Source organism: Notothenia rossii (assembly GCF_949606895.1).
Source record: "Notothenia rossii genome assembly, contig: scaffold_564, whole genome shotgun sequence".
NCBI classification, from domain to species: Eukaryota; Metazoa; Chordata; class Actinopteri; order Perciformes; family Nototheniidae; genus Notothenia; species Notothenia rossii.
The window spans coordinates 1-18,542 of NW_027639936.1; the positions used below are offsets into that span (position 1 = coordinate 1).

Below are 18,542 nucleotides of genomic sequence, written 5' to 3' on the forward strand. Positions count from 1 at the left end.
CCAACAGATTTTATAATTTCAGGAACAGTAAGTGTTTCCAAGCTGCAGTGTTCCTCTTCTGGCTCGGGGGAGAGAGCGGGTTAAATTAGTTATTGGTTTCAACAGTCACATTAAAACAGTTACTAAATCAGCCTACTATCACCTAAAGAACATATCTAGGATTAAAAGACTAATGTCACAGCAGGATTTGGAAAAACGTGTCCATGCTTTTATCTTCAGTAGACTGGACTACTGCAATGGTGTCTTCACAGGTCTCACTAAAAAATCTATTAGAAAGCTGCAGCTGATTCAGAACACCGCTGCTCGAGTCCTCACTAACACTAAGAAAGTGGATCGCATCACTCCTGTTCTGAAGTCTTTACACTGGCTTCCTGTGTGTCAAAGAATAGATTTCAAAATACTGCTGCTGTTTATAAAGCACTGAATGGTTTAGGCCAAAAATACATTTCTGACCTCCTGCTAAATTATGAACCATCCAAGTCTCTCAGGTCTTCAGGGACGGGTCAGCTTTCTGTCCCCAGAGTCAGAACTAAACATGGAGAAGCAGCGTTCAGTTATTATGCTCCAAATATCTGGAACAAACTCCCAGAAACTTGCAGGTCCGCTAAAACTCTTACTACTTTTAAATCCAGGCTGAGGACTTTTCTTTTTGTCGCTGCTTTTAATTGAACTATTCATATCTTAGACTGCACTGTAACTTTTATCCATGTATTTTTTCTTTTAATGTTTATTTTATGAGCTTTTCTTTTTAATGACTGATTTTAAATGCCATTTTCTTAATGTCTTTCATTTTTTGTAAAGCACTTTGAATTGCCTTGTGTTGAAAAGTGCTATAGAAATAAACTTGCCTTGCCTAATAAAGATTTCATCTGACACATACAATTGATTTGTTGATGGGAATTAATGTGAATAAATTAACTCTAGTTTAACGGTACTCTTGCTATCACTACTCACCGACACTATAAACCTTGTCCCTCATGCTAGCCCTGACAACACCGGTAAGCACACCTTCATCTAGGCTGCACTGTTACGTGTCCTGACTTGTAGTGGTTCTCTCCTCTATCTACACTCTTCTTGTCATCTTTGTAAAACGACATCAGACTGGTAATTGACACAGCCATGACTTCTAGTTAAATTCAGTGTGGCTCAAATGAAAAGCTTTGTTAAAATATGCAAGCACGCGAAAGTCAAATTCAGCTTTATTGTCAAAGATTCGACATGTGTTATACATCCAGAAATATCGAAATATCGTTTCCCACAGTGTGACATGTATACATAAAACAAAACAAAAAGGGCCTAGATAAACGTGGTACACATTAAACAAAACAAAAAGGGCCTAGATAACCGGGGTATACAGTTTAAAATGTTAATATATTTAAAGTGTTCAAAGTGCAGTTTCAGTGCAAGTCAGTTGAAACGATCTTAAGTTGGCGTGACGTTGAAGTCGTGCGACCCTGCTGCTGTACTGGCTTGTAGTTCGTTTATAGCATAACGTTAGCATTTTGCTTCTGGCGACTAGATTTATGTTTCAAAAATTATAAAAGTAGGGTTGACATGTGGAGATTATCCGCCTGAACAAAACGTGATCCCTCTCTTAAATGTTTGTCAACCACAGACCTTATTTCGAGTTATTTTCCAAAATCCTATGGAGAATTTGCATTGGTTTTTGACAAAGGAACCGGAAGAAGTTTACTTCCGGGTTTTATGACGCGTCACTGCGCTTCTCTATAAGGCTTAGTCATCTTGCCAAATAGTGAGCCTGTGTTGATGTATGAAAACTGTTAGAACTGGTTTATAAATGGTTCTTAATGATTAATAAAGTGTTTACAACCTAATTAATAACCTAATTATAAACCCTCTCTGAATCCTTTATATGGGTAGTCTTATTAAATAAATACGGTACAGCTGCATGTTGCACCTCTCCGCCCTCAGCTGTGCCCCCCCTGTTTGTCCCCTCTCTGTCCTGTCTGACACTGTGGTCCTCTCCTCAGGCGTACTCGCAGGACGCCTACCTGAAAGACAACGAGCCGTATGTGGGCGAGGCTCAGAACCTCCCTGTGCCCCCCCCCCTCTGTTACCCCGCCTCTAAGCCCGGCCTCCCGTCCCCCCAGCCCGGCCTCAGCCTGCACAGTCCCCTGGACAACTGGCAGTGCCACCCCGGCGCCTCTCCACTGGACAACCGCCCCCCCGCTGCACCTACCCCCACCTCCGGCTGGCCCGGGGGTCCTGAAGATGCCAGCGGCCACATCCCGCCTCCCGCGCGGCCCCGGGGCCGTTCCTCTTCGGCCCTCAGTGCACTGGACTTTCACTTTGCTAACCACAACGCTGCCATCGCCTCCGCCACCCTGCCCCCCCCACGGAAAAGCAGCCTGCCGGCCCCCGCCCGCTCCCACACAGACTCTCTGTGCCACCAGGCTCTGTCGGACTGGTACTACAGCCAGGCCGAGGCTGCGGAGAACATCCCCCCCCGCCACCGCAGCATCTCTCAAGACTGTTTAGCGGAGCTGGGGCTGGGGCTGGCCCTCGGCCCGGGACCCTCACCGGGCTCCGTCCCCTCTGCAGAGCAGCGCAGGAGAGAGGCTCTCCTGAGCCACCAGCAGGCAGCCGCTGCCTCCCATGACTCCTACTGGCTGGGGGGCTTGGGGGGGTTGTCGGGCCCCGGCAGCCGGTGCTGCTCAGAGGGCCTGCTGGCAGCGTACGCAGAATATGAGCATAACTACGGCCGCTCCGTGGAGACCCTGGCCCAGGCCTCCGCTCTGGTGTCAGCACGCCATGAACCCCCCCAACATGGCCCCCAGACTGCTAACTCTAGAGAGCAGAAAATGTCAGCGGGGCATCAGCACCAAACCACAGCGTCCCCCCCCATCACTGCCTCCTCCACAGTGCCTCCCAGCAGCAGGCGGGGGGGGCAGGTAGCTGAGCCCCAGACCCGGCGCGTTAAAGAAGATGAGCTGGTGGGCTACAGGAGCTACAGCCCCTCCTTCTCCCGCAAAGCCGTACACCCCCTCCAGCAGGCCCACTCCTTCAGAGAGCCCAAATACAGCGGCCCCCACCTCACCTGGAGCCCTGCAGACTGTGAGGGGGCTCTGGTCCCCAGGCCCCAGTCCACCCCCGCCCTGTCTGCGTCAGATGAGGAGAGAGCCGGCCTGGGGGAGGACAGGGAGCTCCTCTCCCCCGTCTCTCTGAACCAGGAGGTGGTGCTGAGGCAGAAGCCCCCCTCTGGCCGCAGAACTACTGTTCAGGCCGCCCGACACCCCCATTACCCCCCCCAAGCAGAGCCACCAGAGCCCATTGGTCTGGAACCTTCACAAGGGACCCCCTCTCCTGTCTCTGGGGGGCCGACCCCCACCCGCAGGGCTAACGGTAGCCTGGCACAGCATGCATACAACTCCCTGTCCTCCATTCCATTCATAGGTGAGTCACTGTTACTGTGGCAACAGCTGCCAGAAGATGTCACACTCACCACTACATGTCCCAATAATCAATTCAATTCAAATAGCTTTATTGGCATGACGTAATGACACAGAGTGTTGCCAAAGCTTTGTACAATTACGAAATGTTTACATAAATCTAATCTGATGTTATATTCATAAACATTTTGAACAGAAGCAAATAAGTTTTTCTTTACAAAGAAAACTATAAAATGTACGAACATGAAAAAAACACAAAAACAATAGAATAAGATGAGTTATTGATTATTGTGCGGAATAATGCTGATAATACATTCTTATATTACATAAATATAAAAATGATAAATAGAAAGACGTGAGACCTGGTGTGTTTCTACCCATCTCAACATTTCTGTTTGTTATTACCAGTCAGTGTGTGTCATATGTACCCTCACTAGTCACTACATTCAGTTAAGTCTTAGAAAATGCTCAATGTTAACATGTCAAGTGTATGTTTGTTGTCAGTTAACCCTGAGAGAGTGTTCGTTGTGTTGTCTGTCTCTGTAACTCTCTCCTGTGGCGGCCTCAGATGATCCCAGCAGCCCCGGCTCTGACCTGCAGGCCTGCTATGTTCGTGCCTGCTCTGTTGTGTCCAGTTCCACTGTGGCCACCCTGTCTGTCTCCCCCACCCTCTCCTCCCTCTCCCCCTTTGTCACACTTTGTTCTCAGAACCTCAGTGAGTCTCACTCTCAATACTGAAAAGCTTCTCACAGAGCCAGATCAATATCTCATATGTCTGACATTGACCAACATCACTGCCATTGTTTGCTTAATTCATTTGAATCAAGATGAAGTTATGTAATGCATCCAAAAAAAATAATATATATATATATATATATATACTCTCAGCCTCATTCTCATTTTAAAGGAGTACGCTGCTATCTAAAATCACTGCTGCACCAATCTGTTTCACTCATTCAAACTCTTGTTGGATTGATTTATTTGTATGTAAAACTCCTGATAACGAAAGGACATTACATGCTGCAGCGCTGTAGGGTAAAATGTATCCAAAACTGAGAACTAAGCCTTTAGTTCCTTTACCTGGCTTATGTCAAAGTTTAAAATCAGCTTCACATTTCCCTACCATAAATAACATATTGTGTACCCTGCCTCTGTGTCACATGTCACTACCATTCATTATAAAATCTTAGTCTCCTCCTCCTCCTCCCCTCTCTAACTCCTCTTGTCTCTCTTCAGGGAGTATTAAAAGTCGCCGCTCCTCCTACTTGCTGGCCATCACCACAGAGAGATCCAAGTCCTGTGACGAGGGTCTCAACACCTTCAGGGAGGAAGGCCGTGTCTTCTCGTAAGAACTCAAAGGGCCATTTAAAAACTGCATTATTTTTTCTTTTCTTTTTGTCAGAAATTAGTAGTGTTAAACATTGTGTGCCGCAGAGCCTTCACAGTGACACAGGATCATTGATAGACACTTCAAGTTTTCCGAAGTAAATACCAAGCTTAATAGATTTAAACTGATCCAAGTTTCACAGTTTATAGAGTATTTGTTAGGTACAAAGAGCCTACATTGCATTTTGCCTTTTCGTAAACAACATTGTGAATAGGGGAAATGCAATTATGTAATTTACGCTTTTTTTTTTGTTATTGACATTTGTTGTTTTTATAGTTACTAATATGTTTTGTTTGATTTATTTTGGTTGTCAAAACTTATATTTACCATTGAGTATGTATTTTTCCCATGTCTTTACAAGTTCTGTTTGTGTGACTCCTGTCCGCTGTTTCACAGCAAACTACCAAAAAGGGTCAAGAGCTTTTTCACTGATGGGGTAAGTGCTCAACATGTGCTACTATATATTTGTACTTTATATTTATATTTCCAAACAAACTGTGTGGTGTGCACCCCATAATAACCCTTATTGTGTTTCAGTCTCTGGAGAGCCTGCGAGCTCAGGAGGAGGCCCGCTCCAAATGCCACTCCACCTCCGAACTGGGAACCATCACCTTCAGCGACATACGCAGGGAGGGCTGGCTGCACTGCAAACAGATCCTCACCGAGAAGGGGAAGGTAACACACCCCTCAATTTCTCAATACTTCATATGCAAAAAAAAAACAAGAAATTATAGGAAAGAAAAATGCTGAAGTTTGATTAATGTTTTGCACGTGAAGCAGACAAGAGGAACCTCATCGCAGTTCAGTTCTGCCTTCCAGCTGTGAAACTGCTTTCATCACCAAATTCTGCACATAAGTGTTCTGGGATTTAACTGGGCAGGACTCAAATACATTAAACTTGAACATTTCCCAGAGCAGAAATTCTAAACGTTCGCTAATTTTACTGCAACGACTTTGGCACTGGGATGCAAAGAACAATCCTGGTTAACTCCTTAAATCCAAATTAAAGGAGTATTCTTCATTAAGAGAGGCTATTGTATCATGAATATAATGTGTGCCGTGCACAGGACATGTCCTTCTTTATTTCATAATGTATTTTAACATTTGATCCGGCATTGATCAATTTTAACTCAATGTATTGATAACCTGATTACACATTTCTCTCTGTAACTTTGACCAATTAAAGTTAGTATTGCTATGCAACGATGGGATGACTGTGGTCTCTGTATTTCCTTGCTGTAGAAAGTAGGAGGTGGCATGCGACCATGGAAACGCGTCTTCTCCGTGCTGCGCTCCCATTCGCTCTTCTTCTACAAGGACAAGCGAGAGGCCATCCTGCACGGGGCGGGGCCCGGCCAGGACGAACATCCTCCAATCAGCATCCGCGGCTGCCTGATCGACATCGCCTACAGTGAAACCAAGAGGAAGCACACCCTGAGGCTCACTACGCAGGACTTCTGCGAGTACCTGCTGCAGGCCGAGGACCGGGACGACATGCTGGCCTGGATCAGGGTCATCAGGGAGAACAGCAAGACCGGCAACGAGGTGGGGTCTTCATACGCACATACTCTCATGGAATGTACACAAACACACACAGACTGACCTCTTTTGTCCCCTCCTCTTTCTCTAGGAGATTGGTTTCTCAGGACAAGCTCTCATCAACAAGAAGCTGAACGACTACAGGAAACACAGGTCAGCTCTATGATCAGACTGCCACTGTCCCTTATCCTCTGTGTGAGGAGGGTCTCTATTGCTCAGGGCAGGAGGCCTGTCCGAGGCAATAACTGTGAGAGCAGATACCATGAACCAAAAATAAAACAACCCCCATCATGTTTTTATTCATATATCTGAGGTCATCATTCAATTTCTATAAAGAACTGAAAGATATTTTTACTGAAATCTGTATAAACGTCCTCTTCACACCTCTTCTAATCACAGCGTACTTGATGTTCTTCTGTTTTGGTTTGTCTCCCTGGGTGCAGTCTGACAGGCAGTAAGCCTGACTCCTCTCCCAGAGCACATCGCATGATACCTCCCTTCCTGCTGGCTAAGACTGACAACGCCTCAGTGAACCGGGCCAGAACTGGTGAGTCCCAACATGACCTGGTCGGGGTCCACCATGCACCCAGAGGACAGAGAGTGCTGAGGGCTGGCAGGGATCACAGGGGGGCTCTGATGTATGCTGGTACCAAAATGAATGGTACCAGTACACATCTCAATGAGGGAGAAAGAGTAGATTCAAGCCTTCATATTAACTTTATATCTTTTATGTGGAGAAATCCATTTGAAAGCAAACATGAATCATCTGTACATTTAGCCTACTTTAAAACATACCTGGAGGGGGACATACAGACTTATGGTTAGTTTCTAATTCAAATGTAATTTACCGTTAGCATTTGCCTGAATTTTTGTAATAATTCAGAGTATGATTGGCACTGCATTTTGTTATAAATCTACACTATAGCTTCTGAGGATGAACCTTGAATCATCACTTTGCGTTTTTTTTTTTTTAAATGCCATTGATAGAAAATTCCCTATTCTATGTTAAAATGAACTATCACATACATAGTGAATTAGCTCAGGTAGGCTTTTAGTCTGTGCCCAGTTTGACAATCTGACACTGGCAAGAGAGTGTGTGTGTGTGTGTGTGTGTGTGTGTGTGTGTGTGTGTGTGTGTGTGTGTGTGTGTGTGTGTGTGTGTGTGTGTGTGTGTGTGTGTGTGTGTGTGTGTGTGTGTGTGTGTGTGTGTGTGTGTGTGTGTGCAGATGACAACAAGGCACTGTGGGGCATCAACATCATGAAGAAGGTGAAGAAGACGGGCAGTCCGAAGGCTTTTGGTGTGAGACTAGAGGACTGTCAGCATGCTGTCAACCACAAAGTGAGCCTTCAGGATGAAATATGAGCAACCACATTAACATGGCTCAGAGCCTAAAAATAACAGGAACTCGCTGTCATAAAACATAATGTCATTCTGTAGCAGTCCCTCATTATTTGGTACTTTCCCTTTTCTCCTTCCTTTTACTGAATGTTACAATTCCCTGAGCTGATTGGAGGGGATTAAGATCTGTTGGCTCTTAATTAAGAATTGTGAGAGCAGCTTGTGGTTTTCCCCTCTTGACCAATCAGAGTGAGACGAGAACATTTTTGACTCGAGAGAGGTAGAGAACTGCCCCCCCGCCCCCCACAGACTTTGTGATCTTTCTTCCTTTAAAGAAGTGCCCAGATATAAATGTCTTTGTTTCGGGTTCTGAATGGAGACATGACAAACAACAAAAGAAAACCCGTTCATATTCGGAAAATCAATTCATAAGTAATTACTAGGGATGCACCGAATGGGAAATTCTTGGCCGAAACCGATACCGAAAATAGAAAAGAGTTGGCCGAAAACCGAATGCCGAAAATGATTAATAGAAACATATATATATATATAATGTATACATTTTTTACCAATGTTGTTCAGCTACCTGATTATGGAAAAAGACATGATTATGGAAAAACTTAACTTTAATAATAATCACTATTATGGGTCCATAAAACATTTATTCAGCGCTTTTGAATGCATACAGTCCATTAATTCCAAGTCAAGTGCATTTTCTTTTCTCTGTAGGATAACTACAACAAAGTGCATTCAGAACAAAGCCAAGGTGCTTTAAAACTGCATAAACATCTAGGCCAGTAGGCCTAGATGTAAATAAAGACTGTAACAGCCAGGCCATCAACAACAACAAGTGCACCTATACATTTGGTTACCTAACGTGTTGTTGTGATGACGTAATCAAAACGCGGCAACAACAAGCACGGCGCGCGACCATGCTCGCGGCTGGCTCACAGCCAACATGTCTGCCGCTTGGAGATATTTCAAAATATCAGAGAAAGAGGCGCGGATTGCGATTTGTAAAACCTTTTTAGCTGACATTTCTCGAGGGGGTGTAACTGCAAAGACTTTCACCACTTCGGGATTACTCCATCACTTGAAATCAAAACACCCGGACAAATATGCGGAGTATGATCCACGTAACCCTGTTCTCTGACATTCGGTGATTCGGCCGAAAGGGCCTTTTTAAGCATTTTCGGCCGATAATTTTCGGTGGCCGAATATTCGGTGCATCCCAAGTAATTACTGAAAGAAACCCTGGAGTTCTTTAATTAAAAGATTATCAATAATTTTAGGATTAAATCCTGACAAACTGAGCTGTCACTAAGCAGGACTCTAACTTACTACAGTGCAATGTATTGCATATTGAAAGCAAAGCCATGTAACATCTCAAAATATAGTTTCTATTGTCATGTCAAATGCTTGAATGAATAAATACTATTTATGTCATAATCAACTGTACCAGGCAGTACTGAAAGAAATTCATCTCAGTGATGTCACATGCCTAAAGGGCCCTTCAGCCAAATCAGGATCATTTAATAAGTTGAGGTAAGTGTGTATTAACTTTGGATCAGACCCATTAGACTGGTATGAGGTTGCAATTTTTTTAAGTAGAATTTTCAAAGACACATTATAAATATATGATACATGTTTAAGAAAGGCAGTAAATAATGAATCGTTTAAAAAATAGGGTGTGAACTTGGGCTAGCCATCACTTCATATGGCCATTATATTTAGAAACGCATGTCTCTGTGTTTCTAAATATAACACTGACTGAAGTCATTTATTTTTGGCCTCCCTTTCTAATTTACTTTCATCACAAACATCCTTTATTTGCTTCGCTCCTCCATCATTAACTCTCCCTGTATGTCCTCAGTTCGTCCCTCTGATAGTGGAGATGTGCTGTGGGGTGGTGGAGGAGACGGGTTTGGAATACACCGGGATCTACCGCGTGCCGGGGAACAACGCCATGGTGTCCAACCTGCAGGAGCATCTGGACAAGGGCCTGGACATCAACACAGCTGAGGAGGTACATGTGTAACTGGAGCCGTAACTAAGAATCATTGAGGTACATTAGGAGTGTTTTATGTGTAAATGCTTCATGGAAAACACTAACCCCTCTCTTGTGTGTCTCAACAGAGATGGCAGGACCTGAACGTGATCAGCAGCTTGCTCAAATCCTTTTTCCGGAAACTGCCTGAGCCTCTCTTCACTGATGGTGAGTCCTCTCATCAGTTTATTGTGAAGCGCAGCAGGAATCATAATTAACCTCTGTAGTGCACATTATAAAAGTAGGGCTGCAACTGGATGCTTTTTCCAGTTTGTATACAAATAAACATAATTTAATGCCTCTTTCTGTACCTATATGATACAGAATGCTAAAAAATAAAAGCCTTTTAATGTATGTAGTCATACATCTACTCTGTCCACAGACAAATATAATGACTTCATCGATGCCAACCGTATAGAAGATGCAGAGGACAGACTGAAGACCATGAAGAAACTGGTATGTGTCGTAAAACAATTAATGTGTTCTCCCTTCTTTACTATATATAGACATTTGTATTAATTGGGATAAACCCCTTGAGATGCACCATCTCGTTTTCAAGGGTGTCCCGACAATAGCAACAACTTACAGACATACATAAACAAAAAGACAAAATGCTAAACATGACACACAAGACAAACCACATACAGTCTGTTAAGTACAATTCAAGCAATGCACACAATCATTACAATTTGGGACAGTCGAGCAAATCAGTTTCATCAATATCAGTTAATAACTAGAGAATGCAATTCCTGAAGAAATTGCTAGTGGGAATGCTTTATGCTGAAAATCTGACGCTAAACTGCTATGTTGAAATGTAATTTGTAAGAAAAAAAGTGAATAATTTAGATTGAAATGATACATGAACACTGGGGGCTTGAATGTGTGATGAGAGAAGAAAAGAAAGTGAAAAGGCTTGGAATAGAAGCAGAATATTTGAACCGCAAACTTCTGAACTAACTTGATGGCGAATGATCTGTCGCCATGGCAATGACATTTGAAAGAGAGAGAGAGAGAGAGAGAGAGAGAGAGAGAGAGAGAGAGAGAGAGAGAGAGAGAGAGAGAGAGAGAGAGAGAGAGAGAGAGAGAGAGAGAAAAATGAACAGTTCCATTGCACAGGTGTTTATAGTTGAGCTAACGAGGTGCCTAGACTTCAAAGGCTTCATTTTTCTGAATGAGAGATGAACCTCTTACATGTGAACGTTTTGTGGAAGAACGATAACAGATATCTGTGAAATTTCAAAACGTGAAGCATGTCAAGGAAGTTGAGTATCTGAAGTGTAATTTGTGTGTACTTTCGGGTTAATAATGTGGCCTTTTTGGCAGTTTAACTAAAGGTGTGCGGTTGCTGCTGTGAGGAAATATCTGCCTGAAATTACAATGGGCTTTAATGGAGACGTGTTCAACGTTTTTGTCACTTCATGCCCTCAAGAGGCACTTTGTTTAATTATTTTGCTTAATTATTTGTCATTTTTCAAGCTACGAGATGTTTTCCTACGTTTATCTTGAAAAATTATGTCTCAAGAATGTAGGGTTTGGGAATTATGGCATTTTTAAAGAAAAATATCAAGGCACATTTCAAGATTTCTTGCCCTCTAGCTGTGACATCACACACTCTAGTTAATGTTAAAATGTGAAGAAAACCTCTAAAACAAGGTCTGAACAATGTTTAATATCTCTAAAAGTAAGAATCAGATTTAAAAGTTGTTTTACATGAATAATGTCAGAAAGATGTGTAACATTTTAAAGTTGGAATGAGGTTTCTGAGTGAAAGTATGAATGAACAGTTGAAGTCGCATGAAGATTTTGAAGTTGAAGAATTTCTCCATTGACTTCAATGGTTAAAAATGTGATGTATTATGGGATGTATCTCTGGAATTATGAAAGTTATGAATGAGAAAAGTAATAGGCATCGATTCCCAACCGAGCTGAACGTTTTGATGTTTGAACGGAGTTTCTGCGATGTTCAATGCGGGAGGAGAAGAGGGCCAAAACAAGTCGTCGGAATAATAATAATAAACTTTTCGTCCGTAGAATAACAGTTAGTTGGAATGCTGTTAACAGCATTCCCACTAAACAAGTACAGACCAGTTGAAAGTGAGATAACAATGCATGTTTAAACATAATTAAATAATAACACAATACTGCTTTAAATAAGGGGGATAGTTAAGATAAATGCATTTAAATATCAGCTGAAGCCAATGCGCGTGTCTTTTTACATTTAAAGAAGGCCATTTAAGTTGGTTATACATTGTGCAGTGATGTGTATGAAAAGTAAAACCAAGAACAAATCTGCATAGTCTGTTGTAGGCTATGTTGAGTGCAGCAAGATCTGATTTATGTGCATTTTGGTAAACAACATCACAATAGTCCATAATCGGAAGAATAAGTTGAGAAGCAATTCTCTTTCGGACACTGAGCGTAAAACAATTGCGAGAGCGGTGTAAAACACTGATTCCGTAATTGACTTTTTATATTACGTGCTTTATATGTAGTTTAAATGAAAGTTCAGAGTCTAGCCATACACCAAGATATTTAAAGCTATCAACTTTATGCCATCCTTACATGTTATTACTACATTAGGTTTGGATTTGAGCTTCTGCCTGGTACCAAAGACCATGGTATAAGATTTTGTTTTGTTAAGCAGTAGTTTATTGTGTGATAGCCAGTCCTGTAAGATATTAAAATCCGATTGAAGAGAGATCTGAATTTGTGAAAAATCTGATTTGGATGTACAGTATATATGACAGTGTCATCAGCATAAAGGTGAGTACAACAATTAATGAGACAAGAAGATAAATCATTTATGTAAATAGAGAACAGAAGTGGGCCCAGAGTTTATCCTTGGGGTACACCCTTTTGTTGGATCAACAGGTCAGACTGTTTTCCATTAACAACCACACATTGCTTTCTACTGTGAAGGTACGAGTTAAACCATAACACTGTATTATTAGAAAGGCCAATGCCGTGAAGTTTATCCAAGAGCAGATATCGATCAACGAAATCAAAGGCTTTTGTCCAGTCAATAAAAATGGCACCTGTGAGTTCACCGTCATCTGCAGCAGAGTACAAGTCATTCGTAAATTTAAGTAGGGCAGTTGTTGTGGAGTGATTAGGCCTGAAACCAGATTGAACCGGAGATACAATATTATAAGTATTGAGATAATGTGACAGTTGATTATAAATTACTTTCTCCAAAACTTTGGAAATAGAGCAGATTATAGAGATTGGTTTATAATTATTTGTATCAAGTAAATCACCACCTTTATGCAGTGGAATGATGCGTGCACATTTCCAAATAGTCGGAAACTCACAGGTGGACAAAGACAGGTTGAATAAATCAGCAAGTGGGTACATGAGAATATGGGACTTTAATTTTATGAACCTGTTTTCTATATCATCAGGTCCTGCACTGCCATCCTATTTTAATTTTGTGATAGCATTATGAACTTCGTGTGGTAGAATATTCTTAAAAGAAAAAGAACTGTTGCAGTATGAGTTACTATTAGAAATACCAGTCGTCAAATAGGAGTCAGATAGTAGTGTGGAACATACATTAGCAAAATGCTGATTAAATATTTGGGCAATGGATAATGGGTCATGACTTATTGTATCAGCAGTTCTTATTTTATTAATAGAATGTTTACCTGATTTATTTTAAATAGATTTCATTTTAGTCCAAAATTGCTTGGGATTCTTAAAGTCTGATGTGAGAGATTATTTATAGTAGTTGGATTTAGCATTTCGAGTTTTGGTTTTACTCAGATTTCGAAGATGCCTGTATACTTACCCATCGGCTATAGTTCTTGAATGACGATATATCGACCATGCTTTATCCCTTTCCCTAAAGAGACTGATGAGTTCAGAATTGATCCAAGGGAGATGTTGACCTTTGACCTTAACCGTTCTCACAGGTGCATGTTTGTTCATGACATCAGTGAGCTCTTTATGCAGAAAATCCCAAGCATCTTGTACAAAAAGGTATTAGTTGAAATCTGTCCCAATTAAGGGCAACAACATCATTAATAAATATATCAACATTCAATTTTTTATATTGTCTGATTTTGACTAGTTTTGGAGGTAGTTTAATTAATTTGATTTTCCATACGCAATAAACAATTGAATGATCGCTGAAGCAATCCGACATGACACCAGCTTTTAAGATTCTGTCAGGATGTGACACCAGTATCTAGTCAAGCAGAGATTGGGTTCTAAGAGTGATACGAGTTGGCTCATTAATTAGCTGCTTAACATTTAGACTACTGAAAAGTTTTTCCTCTCTATCAGATGATTTATCCAACCGATTTTTGTTGAAATCACCAAGCAAGATTATTTCATTTCCGCAGGAAATTGAGTTGATAGTGTCAATTATATGGTTAAAAGACTCTGCAGGTGAAGAAGGTGGCCTATAGATGCTACCAATAGTTAAGCATTTATTTTCATGAAAAATAATTTTAAGAAAAATGCATTCAAAATGTAGAGGCTCTATAGAAGTAGCAATTAGCTAAGTCACAAGGTCAGAGGAGACATAAATAGCCACACCTCCACCCCTGCTGCATCTATCAGATCTGTAAAGCAAATAATTTGTGATTTGTAGTTCACTATCGGAAATGTTACTACTAAGCCAAGTTTCAGAGAGTGTGATGATTTTAGGTTTATGTAGAACAACCCATATCCGAAGTAAATCAATTTTGGGCAATAGACTCCTGATATTCAAATGAATGATTTTTATACCCTTTAATTCATCCAGTCTGGAAATAATAGCAAATAATGTTCCTGTCACTTGTTACGCATACATGTGCTTCATGACTGTAAAGATTGATAGATTCAACCATTAATGTAAAACAAACATACAAAACATTCAAACACAAAAAGAAAAATACAGAAAAACACAAAACAACCTTTAAGCCCCTGACACACTGTCCCGAAATTGACACCCGATGGAAACACGATTAAGGAAATGTTCAAATTCGGCTCCGATCGTGACAACATCGGGCCATTCGTGAGGGCATCTTAAGCTATCGTATGACCGCCGGTGGAGTTTCTCAGGCTCCGGCAGCAATTTCTGATCGGGGCGCATGCCCGATGGCACCGATGATAACAAGATGCTCTCACGATGGCCTTACGAAGGGCAAAATTGACACACAAATTCAACACGAAAATGAACCTTCGCAAGGTCCTTCTGCAATTTTTTGGCAGGCCAAAGATTTTGCCACCACTCACGAAGTTGCTGCCGGAGCCTAAGAAACTCCACCGGCGGTCAGACGATGGTTTAAGATGCCCTCACGAATGGCCCGATGTTGTTACGATCAGAGCCGAATTTGAACATTTCCTTTATCGTGTGTCCATCGGGTTGTTTTATTGCACAACAAAATCATGTAAACATATTATGTAAATAACCCAATTTGTGTTCTGTGAAACTGAAAAGGATATAATATATTATTTTGAAGGCGAGTTGACAGGAAATTGACGGAGAAAACTTAATATTTTCTACATATAAAGACGGATAAAGTAAAGAACAAAGTCTGAAAATATCAGTACAGTATCATAGTACTTTAAAATAATCGTTTTTGTTACTTTCGTTGCAGTTTTATGTCTTAAATGTAATGTAAGTGTTGCCTTTGTGTGTGATTCGGGGCAATCTTCGTGCAAAATTCACAATTCCATATTTGTGTGTCCATAGTGTGTCAATTTCAGGACAGTGTGACAGGGGCTTTAAGAAGGCCCAGCAGCCATGGACACCAAATCCCAGAGCATTACCATGAATAAACTTAAACATAATAAATAATTACACGGAGCTCAGTCTGCATTACGAAGAGGATAAAGAAGTCATAGCTCAAATAAATTAATCCGAACGAACACAAACATTATTTAACAATAACAGCCACTCAGGGAAGTATTGCAATAGTAGTGGACTCTAACGTGCCAAAGAAGAAGAAGTAGTGACGTCAACGTCACTGTAAAATGTAAACAAACCACACAACTGAAAGAGCCAGGCGGGTGCCCACCTGTTATATTCAGTTATAATAAACACAAAAGAGAGTGTCAACAACATCTCAGCAGTCATGACACGTCACGTAAACAGGTCTCTGTTTTTAGAGAAGATGAGAAAAATAAAAAACAAGAGAAGAGAGGAAACCGAGGAGAAAGTCACTTAGCTGCACCATCGTAGTGGATCAACATGCTACCATTAGCAGCAGCCTCATCTCTGGGGATGTTCGTCACCCAGGAGAGTTTGAGGTGGACATGAAGATTGCCTCCGCGTCTATGTGGGTAGAGAATCGTTGTTGTGTGCCATCAACAACAACGCAGAGGTTGCACGGGTAGAGGAGAAAGTACTTCATGTTGAGTTCACGGAGCTTGCGTTTGACTGGATCGAAGCTCCGACGTCTTCTGGTAAGCTCGGGACTGAAATCGGGATATACTGTATTTCTTTCTGGCAAGACGAAGGATTTTCACTTTGTCCTAGAAGTTCAGCGGAATCCTACGAAGCGAAGGTTAGAACGTCGGCTCCGGTTCTCCAAGTCATCAACTTTAGACATTAGGAAGGAGTTGTCTCTCTCAAGCTGCTTGACTCGAGCGACACACTCGTGTACATTGTCCTCATTAGCCCCGACACGCTGCTCTAACAAATTGACCTGGTCTCCCAAACTAGACAGGGAATTGTGTATCCTGCTCAAGCTACTTTGAATGGGATCAATTTTTGAGTCAATGTGAGTCAGCATGTCGGCCTTGATTTGCTGAATCGCGTCCCACAAAGTTTGCAGAGACATGTTTCCCTCCATAGTTGCAAATGCAAAAAATACAATAATCCAGAGACCGTAGTGAGCCGCTTTACTATGTTAATCAAATGTTCATGGGTTCAGATCATGTGGATCAATGATATGAGCTTTTAAGAGCTAATTTAACAGCGACAAACAGACAAGCTTGAGATGCGCTTACTCACGCTGCGACCATCTTGGATTGATCCTGCCTATAAATATTTGTATTTCTATATTCATCCATCCTTCCGTCTGCAGCTCCATGACCTCCCAGATTACTATTACCACACCCTGAAGTTCCTGGTGGGTCACCTGAAGAAGGTGGCAGATAATGCTGACAAGAACAAGGTAACCTCTCCGCCTCTAAGGGAACACAATCATTCTTTAAGACAGACATGATCTTAACTTGGAGATGATTTCCAGATGGAGCCCAGGAACCTAGCCCTGGTGTTCGGTCCCACTCTGGTTAGGACGTCAGAGGACAACATGACGGACATGGTCATCCACATGCCTGACCGCTACAAAATAGTAGAGACACTCATCTTGCACGTAAGATTGAGAAGCTGCCTTCTAATGCAGAAATACTGCACCACTCATTGTGCTGCGTTTGTGTTATCATTAATGCTGTGTTGCTCCAACAGCATGACTGGTTCTTCACTGACGGAGAGCTCGATAAGGAAGAGAAGGTATGTTAGCCCACAGAGTGATGTCATAAAGACATTCAACCTGGAACCTCTCTCATACAATACAATAATACAATTGTGTGTGTGTGTGTGTGTGTGTGTGTGTGTGTGTGTGTGTGTGTGTGTGTGTGTGTGTGTGTGTGTGTGTGTGTGTGTGTGTGTGTGTGTGTGTGTGTGTGTGTGTGTGTGTGTGTGTGTGTGTGTGTGTGTGTGTGTGTGTGTGTGTGTGTGTGTGTGTGTGTGTGTGTGTGTGCGTACCCCGCAGGACGAGCGGAACATGCAACCTGTTCCCAACATCGACCATCTGCTGTCCAACATCGGCAGGCCAGGCATGCCGGGGGAGGCCTCAGGTGAGAACTGTGATTTAATGCGTGGCATGAGAGACGCATGTTTACTACGAGAGGATCACACATATCTGCTTCACTAAAACTCAGCTCAGTTGAAATTATGATAAAGGTGCCAAGTTTGGACTGTACAAAAGAAAAGAGAGGGCACTTTGTCCCAGGTGGCGTCCTTTATAAACCCCATGTGGCTCTCATAGTTTCTAAATCAAGAAATGTATACGCATAAATATTATATATGTCACTATTCGACATACTTTTACTCCAACAAACTTTTGGAAAGCCTTCTGTGAAATGGCACTCACAAAATAAAATAAAATTAGTTCAAAAAGGATTTGGAAGAGAAATCCAAAGCCTGTCTCTCCCCTCACGCAATATGGCCAATTGCTTCGTGAAATGATCCGTTTCATTTAAACTGACCCCTGATCTGGGTCTTCTGCTATCTGCTGGTGTTGACCAAAGATAAAGCCTTACATGAATAATGCCAATTACACTTGAATGTTTAATTGCTTCTTTATTTTTTACTCCTAATGTACTAGTCGGTCTCACTTTCTTTATTTTCCAGTAGCTCTCTTTACTCTCCAGTTATTTCTCTGGCTGTGTATACTTATGATCTTTCATACTCTTTTTAACTTTCTCTCTTTTTCTCCGGACTTTCTGCCCTCTTCTTCTGTAGCTGAGACACTGGATCAGCCTCTTCGGTAGGACCGGGTCTTCCTCTTGTGTGTTTGGTGTTTCTATTGCACTTGGATTCCTTTTCTTTCCTCCTGTCTGACTTTCCCACCGTTGAAGCGTCATGCCCATGTCTTGCTGACACAGTACAGGGGTCCCCGTGCATGAAAAACACACAGTGTGTAGATTGATGCACATGATGCACAAAGCTCACAAGCAACACACGCTAATATGCATGTCCGACTCACCATGGTAACACCATGAAGCGGCAGCGCTGGTGTCCTGCTCAGCTGTGACAGGGAGGGGGAGGGTTGTGTAGTCTCTGAGTTACATCGTTGTAGGAGAAAAAGTGGAAACACTTTTGAG

General features: G+C 42.0%; 1 protein-coding gene across 1 annotated transcript; it reads left to right on the plus strand.

Moving 5' to 3' along the window:
* Positions 1–1,881: 1,881 nt before the first annotated feature.
* On the plus strand, positions 1,882–18,516 carry LOC307027224 (rho GTPase-activating protein 23-like; the record flags this gene model as incomplete). The annotated part of the gene is made up of 17 exons (XM_079695432.1): positions 1,882–3,414; positions 3,979–4,125; positions 4,647–4,755; positions 5,194–5,233; positions 5,335–5,472; positions 6,040–6,342; positions 6,428–6,489; positions 6,780–6,883; positions 7,563–7,675; positions 9,549–9,701; positions 9,812–9,890; positions 10,105–10,178; positions 16,739–16,828; positions 16,904–17,029; positions 17,122–17,166; positions 17,429–17,513; positions 18,181–18,516. Coding segments are annotated over 17 exons (3,230 nt in total), but the record flags the coding sequence as incomplete, so codon positions are not given.
* Between the last annotated feature and the right edge of the window lie 26 nt (positions 18,517–18,542).